Source organism: Corvus kubaryi, unplaced genomic scaffold, assembly GCF_017639235.1.
Source record: "Corvus kubaryi isolate FWS band 111438036 unplaced genomic scaffold, C.kubaryi_AGA036_p1.0 78, whole genome shotgun sequence".
Classification (NCBI taxonomy): domain Eukaryota; kingdom Metazoa; phylum Chordata; class Aves; order Passeriformes; family Corvidae; genus Corvus; species Corvus kubaryi.
The window spans coordinates 6,279,999-6,293,624 of NW_024582065.1; the positions used below are offsets into that span (position 1 = coordinate 6,279,999).

At 41.7% G+C, this 13,626-nt stretch overlaps 1 protein-coding gene across 2 annotated transcripts in view; it reads right to left on the bottom strand.

The window, feature by feature from the left end:
• MED27 (mediator complex subunit 27) overlaps positions 1–6,550 on the bottom strand; it is a 33,661-nt gene extending 27,111 nt beyond the window's left edge. Inside the window, exons 1-3 of one of the 2 annotated variants that reach the window (XM_042052470.1) lie at positions 6,314–6,550; positions 3,675–3,819; positions 1,159–1,278 (exon numbers count right to left, since the gene is read on the bottom strand). In XM_042052470.1, coding sequence (XP_041908404.1) covers positions 1,174–1,278; positions 3,675–3,819; positions 6,314–6,519 — 456 coding nt within the window. In that variant the 5' untranslated portion in view covers positions 6,520–6,550 and the 3' untranslated portion in view covers positions 1,159–1,173. Of the gene's footprint in view, positions 1–1,158; positions 1,279–3,674; positions 3,820–6,313 lie in introns of those variants that run through there. The other variant, XM_042052471.1, reaches the window with a different exon arrangement.
• Between the last annotated feature and the right edge of the window lie 7,076 nt (positions 6,551–13,626).

Here is a 13,626-nt window from a genome sequence, read left to right on the forward strand (position 1 = left end):
ACCCAGTCCTGAGTGTTCCAGGCAGTATCAGGCCACACACACACACAAACCAGGAGCCCTCCTGACTGCTACTGTCATCTCAGATTTCACCTGCTCAGACACAGCAGTGTATTATTACAAAAAAAAAAAATCAACTGCCAAGATGTACATAACTACTAAACCCAGAATTCAAGTACAATGTCAACAGAGACAGTCCATGAGAAAAAAACCCTACTGCTATCTACAAACTTCCTATCTTACCCATAATACTCTCTCTGCATTAACTTTGCAGAATGATAGCTCATTTTTACCTTATCTAATATTGTATCTTCAGTATTACATTAGAGAGTACATATGGATCCTTCTGGGAAACAGCACTTGAATTGTAATAAAGATAACCTCCTTTCTTAAATAAAATTGAAGAGGAGGGGAAAAAATTTTTTCCAGTAGACCTAAATACTGCTCCATGGCTACTACACATCTCCATGCACTCCACAGGAAGCAAAGTAATTCACTTCCATGATTTCTACTGATACATAAAAATAAGCTAAAGCAAAGAAGAAAAGCCACTTAGCTGTTGCTTGCAATACAATAAACTTAAACTTCCTGTGTTTTTCAGCTATGGCTTGGTGAGGGCTGTTAAACACCTGAAAAAGGAAAGTTCCTTTACAGCTGTGTGTGTATGCAATTAATGCATTTGACAAGCTGTTGTGTTCCCAAACAGCTGCTTCCATTACATGGACAACTTTACCATCTGCAAAACCATTGGATAAACTACAGTAAGTAAATATCAGGAGAGCAGGTGCTTATAAATAACAAGCGCTGCCAAGATAACACACTTCTGTAAGGGAAGTTTTCATTCTTCCCACTGGACTTTTTCTTACTCCTGAAGCAGGTAAATTTAAAATCAGAAATGGAGGAACCAGTGCTGTGACTCACAGGAGCAATAAAAAAAGGTTCAGGGCAAGTATCTGTGAAATCACAATTAAATGAAACTCATCTCTACTGCACTCAGTCAAAGGGGTCAGTAAATTTGCACCTGAAAGTGGGTCTTCTCCAAACACATAACCAAACACAGGTACAAGTATTAATTATGGAAAACAAAACAAGCTGATAAGTGTCAGGTTAGTCTAATCTCCTATGTCAACACTCACATCTTAAACACAGTATTTTTCATTTATGTCTCTATGATCTTCACTCCATTTCACACACAGCACTGCTACTCAACCTGAAAACTTGTCCATGCATCCAAGACCAGAATGAAATCAGGCATTTGCTGGTCCCAACATCAAAACAAAGCTGCAAATAGAAAGAAACAACTATTCTAACATCTACTATCTCATGAACCACAGGAGAGTGCTTCGATATACCAAATACTAATTTGCTTCTCATAGATAGCCCAGTTATTACCAACCTTACTTATTACTGTCCTAAAAGTGACTTCTAACAGTCTCCTAAGGTCTCAAAAATAAGCAGAATGCATTGAAACATGCAACAGTCTGTGCACTCATTTTCCTTGTATTTCGTGAATGTTCTTTTGGAATGGCACCACAGCCTCAGAAGTCTCCTCCCCTGGCAGCCATGGGGCTGCTCATGCCATCAGTAATGCATGAACAATCAAAGGCAGAGGAAAATGCCCTTATCTCAGCTCATCAAAAATACAAGAAAGCAAGCCACAAAGGGGTCACAAATTAAAAATTAAATGCAGGCAGACCTAAAGTGTATTGACAGACCATCATTTCTAAACCATCCCCGAGAAGCAGCTGGAAACAAGAGACACATAAGAATAGAAAGCGGCCAGAAGAAGTAATGAAATAACTCTTACTCAAGAAGCGTATTTAGCAATGAAGAATTAAGCAGGAACAGAAGGTTCTGTGCTGGTAAATCCAGCAGCTCACACTCTCACACAGGCAGCACATCTTCTGCAACTTAGCCAGTGGTTTTTTTTATATCTCTGTTGTCTCTGACTTCTGTTTTACAGCTAAAATAAAAGGTACTGTTTTTCTCCTGCAACATTTCACTGTGTATATGAGTGCACAGGATAATAAAACTTCCAGCTTTCTGACATCAGAATCCAGGATTACAAAAAATTGCTCTTCAAAGCTCCGTAACACTCTTAAGTTAATAAAAAACTACATTAGAATAGCTCTGTCAAAGCTATTTCATCACTGCCTGAGTTTACTCTGATAATGACCTAAAGAAGTAATTAAATCCCTGAAGGTTTAACTGCCTTACAAGTTTAGAGGTCTTCCTACTTTTACTTTTGCTGAAAGTAGCAAATTAATTATTTTTTCTTCAGTGACAATATTCTGCTGCTAACAGCAAGGAACACAAGCAAACAAGAAATATTTTCTCAATTACTAAATCTCCATTTAAAAATTTTTCCTGTTCCCCATTTTCCAATCATACCAAATTTCTCTCAATGCCAAATTCTGCTGATTTTAGAAAACATTAATACATATTTGTATTTTGACACATTACTGTATTAATATTATTGTGGTATTCATACAATTATTGCAGTATCCTATCTTAAATCTGTAGAATGGTTGGCTCAATGTGTAACAAGAATTTGCCTACAAAGTATTTGTGAACTCTCAAAGTCTTTTTGGCTCATGTACCATAATAAATAATTTAAAGTGGATCTATTTCTTTTAATGCTCTAAATATTTTCAGATTTACTATTCCTGCTTACTCCTGCTGCCTTGCATAAGGGTATTAAAAGCTACAACTCCAGACACACTCACTACTAATAATTATTGTAACAGAAATTAATCCATCTTTTATATTTCTTAACAGCTTACAGTATTTCAAACATAATTTTAAGAAAACTTTTAAATACTTATTCATTTTAATATTTCTATAAAAATTAATAGGCATGCTCAAAAAAATCAGGATGGGAACAGGCAACCTGAAACGTAACAATGCTCAGAGGCCAACAATAATTGCAATGCCATGTTTTCTAATTTAAGAAAATTAGGTGAGGAAAGGAGTGGTTTTGACCAACAAGTAGATTGTTCAGAGGAGAAAAGGAAACATACCTATCCAAATCCTACATATATTCAACATACAGGTTTATGAAACTGAATTATGTAGCTGAGAAAGAAGTTTCTTTCAGCAAAAACTATTTTTTTTAATGTAAAAGACTGCATTAATATTATCTGCCTTTTTCTTTTACACTATTTAAAATTCAATGCCATATATATGGCATGCAAACAGGAGGAATGTCAAAGCTACTGAATACAAAGTCGCTTTTGAGACCACGGGCAGAAAATGGTGGGGAAAAGCTTCAAGATTCCTGATGGTGACAACTTCCCTATAGGACTCTTTCCTAGAAATAGTTTGGAGGTGACATAAGCTGTTGATTCTCTGTTCTAATATCCCACTACAGTGTTTACTGCCAGATACAAGGACATAACATACTTTTAATTTATACCTACGTAAGATGCTAAATGTGAAAATGCTTGGGAGTTAATACCCCCTTTGAGATCAAGGGCACGCCTTGGAATCGCAGAAAAGTCTCCTCTTAATTAAAACATCATTTTATCCTTGAAAGTACATTTAGGTACATATTACACTCCTCAATTCTAAAAAAAGCCAGCCCTTCTGACAGCCCCAAACACTCAGAAGTCTGCTGTACCACTAATCCAACATGCAATGGGAATACACAATCAAATCATACAGGTGTATTTTGTTACCTTGTTTGACCACTTGTAGGCCTGAAGAAGCTGGCTGTAAAGGGGGGTTTTGTCCTGCACAGGGTCGAGGCTCAGGAGCCCACTGTTGTGCAGGGGGTGGTTCTCTGAGGGCTTCCCAACGAGGTTGCTCAGACGCTCCAGTTCACTGGAAGAAAGCAGAAGGGCATTTTTTAAAGTCAGACCTGGGAATCGCAGACATACAATCCTCCAGGGACAGCAGCATGCACCAATTCTATTTTAGTAGCTAAATGAGTTTTAAATATGCCCCAAATTTGATTTAAAACACAATCACTCTTATTACCCAAACAATTTGAAGCAGTCTGTTGGTTGTTAAGCTCAGCTCTTCTTAAGAGAGAAAGTACAAGTCAAGAGTCTTTGAAAACAACCTGGAAAGAGTCAGACTATGGCAGGTCCTGTTCACAACCCAGGACACCTCCTGAGCAAAGCAGCCCCTCAGAAACCACAAAATTCTGACTTTAGCATTGCCTGCAATACTAGAAGTAATTTTTTAACCACCAAGCAGGCAGATGTCTCATCATTTCATTAGAGAACTCCAAATTAACATTGTCTTCATACAAATACACACAAGAACTGGCATTAGTCCTAAGCCTAGAGACAATCCTGCAAAGGCTGTGATTACTCTAATCAAGTATCTGCCTTCCAAGTTCTCAGGACAAGGAAGGATCTTCTGATTTCCATGAGGAATTTGTATATTTGTAATGTAAAATACTCAGCTGAAGCATAATAAGCACCATTTTCCCATGAAAAAATCCCTCACTGTGAAATGATCTATCATTGCTTCATATCTCATTTGTCAAACACAACATTTAATCATAACAAAAGTTAAGCAGTTTTTCAAACTTGCATTAATCAACTGTAGAAGAAAGACTGGCCACTTTGCACAGATATAAAAAGCAGTTTTTCAAGTGACATGACTAATCAAGTGCTTTTCCTTCTGACTGCCCAGTGCTACACCCTAGTCTGAACTTCAGAACTTCCACTAAATTAAATGCAGCACTCAGACTTTTCAAAAGGCAGCTTATGAAAATATCTGTGAAGAAAAATCCAAAGTATCTCAATTTACATTTAAGAAAGGTTACAAAAATAAACTCCCAACAATCAGGGAACTGACAGTTAAAAGACTTCCGCACTTCACTACCACAAAATTAATCATCATTCTTTCAAGTTTCCTTGGCCTACATTCCTTCCAAGCCTCTGGTGCTGGGAACACTCACAAATCTGTCTAGTACTCCTTGACAAAAGAATACAATAAAATAAGTGTGACTAGGCATAATAACTGAGGATTTGCTGAACAGAGACAGCAGTCAGTACTTTCACTACATCAAAGTCCACTGGTAGCATTAACTTCAGTACACCTTGGAGTATTCCCTTGCTACTCGAACAGGCCAGTTCATGGAATACCCTGAGTTGGAAGGGACCCACAAGGATCCCAGTCCAACTCCTGAGTTATCTATTATTGTTTGGGAATGAGATTTTGGGGTTATACCTGATAACTCTTTCAAAGGCCACAGAGCAAGGCAAGAAGGATAACCAATGGAACAGCTCAGCTTCCACAGAGGGAACCATGAGGCCTCCTCAGCTTAAAAACTAAAAACCAAAGGGATACAACACCTACCCCTAGAGCTGGGTACAGCATCATTCATGAGAAGGGTTATCCACCACCTTTCCCAACAGAAGAGAAGTGGGTAACAAATTATATTACCATGATCACAACTAAAAATCAGCAAGGCCTTTTAATCAACAAGAAACAAAGTCTTGCACACAAGACCCTGAACCAGAAGATGCTCTGGGAAGGGGTGGTTAAGCACCTGTGGACACCTCCCTGGACAGTGCTGATGGCACCCAGGAGGATACAGCCAAACCCAGCAGCCCAGTGGTGGGACCAACACGGACCATCAGAGTCAGTTAGGCTGGAAAACACCTTTATTATCATCAAGTCCAAGGATACACCTCACATTGCTAAGTCCACCACTCAACCATGTCCCTAAGTGTACACTAAGTACTCAGTTCCTGTGTCTGCATACACAAAACTGCTGAATGAAACTGTGAGCCAGCCTCTCTTCTGCCCCTAACTTCCCTCCACGTCTTCAGCCTCAGCAGCTTGTCCCTACTAAAAAAACCCCACACCTGCTGGTACTAAGCAACTACACTTAGCTGGGATAATTTTCCAGCCTGACAAGTTCTGGTAATAAAACGATCGTTCTTGAACCCCTTAGATGCTACTGAATAGTCTGCACCTAGGAAGTGTTTGAATTTTTAACAAAAAACTTCAAAATACACAGAAAAATCTCCCTGCAACCAAACACAGCCAAACCTTGTCAATGCAATCCCACCGATTTAACGAGGTCCTTGGTGAAAACAAAACGAGAGCAAAAACCAGAACAAAAACTCATAAATATTATGAGCACGTTCAACCCTTTGGAGACTCTGGAGCGGAACACCACGAAGGGGTAACGCGCACGGTGCTGGGGGGGAATAAAATGGAGCGTTCTCGCATTTATACGCCTAAAACTTTTCCCTGGAGTGAAAACGGCCCCGCCGGGCGCTGAGAGGAGCCAGGACACCCCGGGACCCCCTCCCTGCCCACGGGGGGATCCCCCGCCGGGGCCGCTGCTCACCCCAGGTCGCGGCTGACGGAGTGCAGGCTCTCCTGGAAGGCGGCCACGAAGCCCTTCTCGCGGCCCTCCAGGGTCTCCTTATTGCGCATCCCATCCTTGAGGCAGTCGAAGACCCTGGTGACGCTGGAGCGCAGCGCCTGGATGGCGGCGATGGCCTGGGAAAACGCCTCCAGGTTCACGCCGGGACTCAGCGCCCCGTCCGCCATCTTGGCCGGCGCGACCAGCCCCGCCGTCCCGCCGCGGTGCACGCTGGGAAATGTAGTCCGGGCGTGTGAGGGGGGGAGGTTGTTGATCGCCGCGACGCGATTTTTAGAGACTTTTACCTGCTTTTCCTGGGCCACTTACGTCAACAATCACGGAGTCGGCAAGGTTGGAAGAGACCTGTAAAATCATGGGATTAGTTCAGTTGGATAGACCGTGGTGCTAGTAACACCAGGGTTGTGGGTTCATGTGAGGGTCATTTACTTGAAAGTTGGACTTGGTGATCCTTGTGTGTCCCTTTCAGCTCGGAATATTCTGTGAATCTGTAAATCATCAATTCTAACCATCCACCCAGCACTACTACTGTAACCCCTAAACCACATCACCCAGCACCAGATCCAGATGCCTGGAATCACAAAATTACAAAATCATAGAATCATAGAATGTCCTGAGTTGGAAGGGACCCAAGGAACATCAAGTCCAGCGCCTGGCCCTGCACAGACACCCCAACAACCCCACCCTGGGCATCCCTGAGAGCGTTGTCCAAATGCTCCTGGAGCTCTGGCAGCCTCGGGGCCGGGCCCATGTCCTGGGGAGCCTGGGCAGTGCCCAGCACCCTCTGGGGGGAGAATCTTTTCCTAAATCCAATCTAAACCTCCCCTGCCACAGCTCCATATCATTCCTTCAGGTCCTGTCACTGGTCATCAGAGAGAAGAGATGAGTGCCTGCACCTCCATTTCCCCTCTTGTGGAAGCTGCAGACCACAATGAGGTGTATATATATAGGGTTTATTCACTCCCTTGGAGGTTCTGTGGTTCTGTAGGGTGTTTTCCAGGCACAGAACCAGAAATAAAACCATTTAGAACGGGAAGCAAGGGCCCCAGTCCTGCTGCAGTAACTGCACTGAGCTTTATGCAGGCAAGAGAACTTCCATCATCCTGATGCTCCCGGGGAGACTGGAGATATATGGTCCCATATCATAATTCCTGTCTTAGTGATGGAGACACCTGGAGCAGTGAAAGATGTCCCTGCCCATGGCAGGGGGTGAAACGAGATGACGTCTAAGGTCCCTTCCAACCCAAACCAGCCTGTGATTCTGTGTTTCTATATTTCAGTTGTGATTACTGCTGAAACAAGGCCCTCATTACCCAGCCTTTGCAAAGCACTGCAAAGTTCAGGAGTGCTTTCAAGCACTAAACAGTACTAGTTTGATTTTGTAGGAGCTGCTTGTGTTTCCTATGCCACTGCCAGCTCTTTTCACCCTTAGAGTGCAGCTAAAATAAATAGAGCTAAAGTAAATGAAGCACTGCACAGGCCAATAGTTGCTCCACACAGAGTAAACTGCAGCACACGGATGGGTCTTTTGTTTTCTCAGCTTCTAAAGTAAATAACAACCCCTTTCATAAAGGTATTAATTAAATTCAGTAAGCAAAATCCACACAGATCCCTTAGCCATAGGTGATTTTTTTTTCTTTTTGTATGTAAAATGGAAATGAATACGACAAGGAACAGCCGAGGTGTCAGTGGCCAAGTGAAGCGAAGCTTCACCCTCCACTCAGTGACACTTTCCTGTCTGTCAGGTGATGGATTCTGAAAATTGTATCCAATCAATTAAATGCTCTCAGAACACCATGTGAGGTATTGGAAAGTGAAACCCTATTACTTAGCATGAAGAATGAGAAAATGAAAGGGCTGTGGTTCCTCCTCTCTTGAGCTTAGGGACGCTGTTCTATCCGAGGAATGGGGCAAAGCAAACCTGGAAGCAATATAGGCTGAAGCAATGGAGTTCAGCCTACACAGCCAGTGAAATACATAACAACGTGCTTCAAAGAATCAGCAACAGACTGAGCACACTTAGTAAGGCAAATAGGAACAAGATAGGAATAGTTCTTTGTGTTAAAAAATACTGAATCAAAGAAAAGCAGCCAGAGGCAGAAAGGACAGGACTATCTCAGCCAGACTGGCAACCTAAACCTGGTTTATGGATCTATAATACTAGTTATTTTAAACATAAAATACCTTTCTTTGGACTAAAATAGATTGGTCAAGCAGATACCGTGTTATAAGGGAATACTTGCAGGCTGAGAGATCATTCCTGCATGACATTATTTTTTTCCTCCCTCTACAAAGCTCAGACTCTGGGTGCACATTGCAGATGTCTGTAACTTATGTGTTATCACTTGGAAATGAATGATTCTTTTCCATTTAATATTTAATATTTTTAAACATATATCTTTAGATGTCAATACTGCACTTACTTTAATTATCTCCAAGATCCCTGTCATTGCGGTGCCCAAATGCAAGGAGTTCTGATTTTACATCCTAGCTGGAACAGTAAAAAAGGTTTGACAGTTGTTTTACTATTTTTAAACTAATGACAAAACAGTGGCCTGAAAACAAAGCCATAAATATATAAGGAACCATTTGGAACTTGCCCCTATAGAACAAAGGGCACCGCATAGCTTTGCCTTAGAAATTCAAAGGAGGGCATTCACAATTTTTTGCTCCAAGGATCTGCTTTTTCTTGCATAAATGAGGAGCCAAGTTCTCCTGAACAGACAACAGGCAATTCAGAGCACTCAGAGCTCCACTGGCTCCGTGGGGAGTCAACGCAGGCACTGCTTCAACACCTACAGATAATGGCTGAAGAAGAGAGCAGGAGCTCCTTTTCCCCTTGTTATTCCTCCTGTTTTGCCACATCTAGGAGGAAAAGACTGCATCATTTGGTGTGCTCATTTGTAGGGCATTGCCATGCCTATGTTGCTCGTTTCTTTTAAGCAATATTCCTTAACTGGCAGCTTGCCCAAGCCAAGGCAGTATGTTCACTTCATCTTCATTATAGGTGCATTGTAAGGGGACATTACGGATAGAAAATATGTGGAAGAGGCATATCTCCAAGGTACTGATAAAAATCTTCTTGCCTTAAAATCATTAATAAAACATAAAAGCAAGAATCCGGCTGATGTTTGAAACATCCAAAAATCTTATTATCTGACAGCTGTTGAGTGGGCTCCTGCAAAATTATCTGGCTCAATGTGGGCAGGTTTCCACACCTGAGCAAGCATCAGAGCTGATATCTTTTACCCTCTCCACTAGAAGTTCAAGGACCTAGTGATCTCCCACCAAAAAAAAAATCACATTTAAGGCATAGGGGGCATATCCACATGGCACAACTTGGTGTCATGTGGAGAAGTGCAAACAGCAGCCCTGCTCCCTTAGAGCAGCATCCTGCCCACGCTAATAAACTCTGTGTCTCAGCCTGGCTAATTAGCTGTGGCAGACCCCTGTGCTAACCCAGTGATGCTCCAGCCAGCCCAGTTCTCCCATCACTGTTGCAGAGCCCAGTTCTCCCCATCACTGCTGCTCCGTGCCGAGCAGAGACACTACGAGATGGGAGAGAGAAAACTGCTCTGAGCTGCCAGTTCTGGATCTGTTCTGTGGCTAAAGAGAGAATTTCATTTTGGGTGCTGTCAGTCTCAGAACGTATATAAGCTCTGAACTCACTTGGAGAGAAGGGGGGGGAAAAAGTAACAATCCAGCCTGGCATCACATGCAGCAAGAGAAGTTCCAGTCCCTTCTCAAGCAGAAGCCTGGCTGGGGGAGTGTGTAATTAAGATGAGCCTTTCACAGCAAAGTATGTTACTCAAATTGCAGCTACTAAGAACCACGTGGGCTGTAATTAATCGGCAACATCAAAGCAAAGGGATGACTTCAGAATCCTTGCAGAGGTACTGTAAACAATTTGTTAGGGAAGAAAGTGTCCAATTAGAAACGCGCTCTCATTTAAGAGAAATTAATTTTGTTGTCAGGAGAGACAATTAATGGCCACTATTGGGTTTCAAAGCAAGTGCAGATAATCTCTCACAAAACGTCCGACCAGGGCTCAATATTTGAAATAACTTATAACATAAGAAATTATCTTTATCTTCCTCTGACAGAGATAAATGCTGATATTTATTCTATGGCAAGCTGGACTGATATTCATCACCAGAACCTCTTCATTTCTTTATACTTCATTGCTACATTCTTGACAGCACTTCAGATAAATATAATAAACTGATTTTGTTGTTGTTGTTGTTCAAATAATTGTGATGCTCGATAATGCAATTGGCAAGATGTTCTTGCTATTTTTACATTCCTATTAATTTCTTTCAGGTTTTCAGTCCTCAGTTAGCCACAGAGTTTACTACACGATGCATTATTGAAACAGAAGAGAAGCTGAGGGGTTATCGACTCATGTTTGAGGCTTCTGCCAAGAGAAGGGAATGCGTCCTGCCTCCTTTTAGAGAAGGCTGGAGTGACAAGACATTTTCAGATGTGGAGGAGACTTGCTCTTCAGTGCTATTTCTTTCCTATTGTTCCCTGAATCAGAATCCCCCACTATATCCAACAATAGTGAGCAAAAATCTTATCTGAACCCTCCTGCCAGAAGAAACAGTGAAATAATGAACTGAGCTGACAATGATGTAGTTATCATCAGATTTCCTGTGGGATGAATAGAGTTAGCTTCCTATTGTTTCATGCTCTCAGGCGACCAGGCTCACATTCAAAAGGATCTTCTCCCACATCATGGTGGATGGAAAAGAGACCTGGAGGCCTCCCTGTACCCCTAGGGGGTCTCTGTAACTGGAAGAACTACAATTTTCGTGTGGCTATTCAGTAATCCAGAGTGTTTTCTTTCAGTTTATGGTTATAAAGTGTCCCCATGACACACAGAGGATCCAGCACATAACAGATTTTTCTGCAGAACCACCAAGGGCTGGCTGGATTATGACTCTTCGACTCCCTCTTGCCTGATGAAACTGGCACTCTTGATATCAGTTTTAAGAAAATTGAAAGAGATCTGCTGTTGTGTTGTGCTGCTTCTGGAACTTGGTTCCTTGGAGATGTCAACTTAACACCTTATTCCAGCACCGAATTTACATGAGAAGTGTAAAGCAAAATACAAAAAGTAAACCATACCCAGCAAAACTCATGGTGTTATTTTATGCATGAGGAATTCTGTCCCAAAATATGTCAAATTTTACTTGCAAAAATAAAGGGCTGCTGTTTTATTCTGTATGTGTGCAATCTGCAGAGAACTCAGTTACTTCTTTTCTTTAAACATTCAGTGATCAAATGGGGAATCTGCTGTAAAACCGAATGGGAAGAAAGTACCATTATTTAAAGGCTACAGAACTGCTTAAAATTAGAGCTGTGAAGGCACCAAAAATACCAGAAATCACAGATGGTTTGCAGATAAATTCACATTGCATTTAGTCCACTCAACATCTAAAAAAAACCCCTATGCTTTTGCCTTGCTTTTCAGTCTATCTGTTGATGCCTGCTGAAAACGTACTTTCTTTAAATTGGGCTTTGAGTCGTGTTCTGTTGCCCTACACATTCAGATCCCAGTCATTTTGAAAAATCTGCACAAATAAGTATTTTTAAATGATGTCGTTAAAATTTAATATAGTCTGCATATTTGGAAAATCACAACTATCCTGAGCAGGTTAAATAAGACATTAGCAGGGATGAAATAGTGGCAAGAACAGACAAGTAGTTCTGCAATATGCAAGTGGCTGAGACAGAATGACCCAGTTGTTTCTTCTTGTCTATATTGATGATTCTGCATCATTAGAGTCAGTTAAACATTGTTTTCCCTACCCAAAGACTGCAGGATCAGGCTTGTACATAATTCTGGAATATTCGTGTATTCTGTAATTTAACTAGTTAAAGCCTATTTGCTTTTTTTTCCATGCCTGAGCTGTATTTTCAAATGCTCTGTCTTGTCCCCTGGGTTTTCTGTCTGATACTGGCTTGCTTTGGGGAAAATTCCGCTTCCATTATCATGAAAGATCAGGATTTGGCACAATCATTCCAGCCTCACTGCCTAGCAGCAGTCAGCAGAATTTGTTGAATACATAATGCTCCATTCTCCTCCTTACCAGGTTCTTGCGGAGGGATTTTGCAGCAGGCGAGGGGAAGCTTGGAGAGTGATGGTTGTTCAATACCTGGTTGAGACATCCAGTAGCTCTTGCTCTTCATTGCACAGGCACAGGGAAGTTTTAGCGTGCACTGTACCCACCGTTGAGACAGTCACTATGATGTTCATGGTACAGTATATGGCATTTCTTCTCGCCAGGAGCAAACTCTCACCTGCAGCCTGGAACAGCCGAGGCTGCTTTTCCCCCAGCTCGTTAAAAAGCCTGACACAGTAAAAATCCCTGAGACAAGTTCAGAGAGTTCTCAAGTCCCTGATTAGTAAATATTATTTGTGCAAAGTGTAATCTCAGGACAATAAGGCCTGACACGAACCAGATTCAGGCATGTGTTTGGCAATCCACAGCTTTATTGCTTCTAAATACAAATGCAGCATGCCAAGCAGCAATCCTGCTTACTCCTAAGCTTAGCTTTCCCCATTCCACCAGCCACTTGCCAAGAGTCATTTGCTCCAGTACTTCTCACAAAAGCCAAGCTACTTCTCATAACTCTCCATCCTAATTAAGCTACTTGCTGGCTTTTATAATCACCTCTCCATACACCAATCAATCTCAGCAGGATTTTTAACAGACGAAACTTGGCTGATTTCCCCTTAAAGGACCAGCCATCCTGGAACAATAAGGTCAGGTTTTTTACTCTTTACTGCTTTTCTTGCAGGTCCTTTTTCTTTTCCACCTGTCAAAAGGGGAGGCCAACAACAAAAAAAAATATAGTCAAATATGCTTGAGGCTGAATGAGGGCATGGAAACCTGCTGTTTCCCAGACAAGTCAAGCACTTCTAGCAACTGCATAGATCACTATGTTCTTCAAGCTATTCCATACTCACTATTTTTCATCAACCCATCAAAGAGGACAGACAGCCACACTTTTTAACAGATATCCAGACAAAACAGGCAGAAAAAACCAAAGTTCTGGGTTATTCAGAACTTTAGCATTTCAGAAATTCAGTGCTTCATCTTGACCTTTACTCAGGAAAGCAGCTTGAACTAAACTTGGAGTACGTTCAATCAATCGATAAGCTCTTCTACAGCACTGCTGCCTGCTTCAAGACCCTACTCTGGAATCTGCAGGGCATCTAAACAAAGCTCAGTTCACAGAGTCTACAACCAAGAGAGCATTGCCTCTGGTGG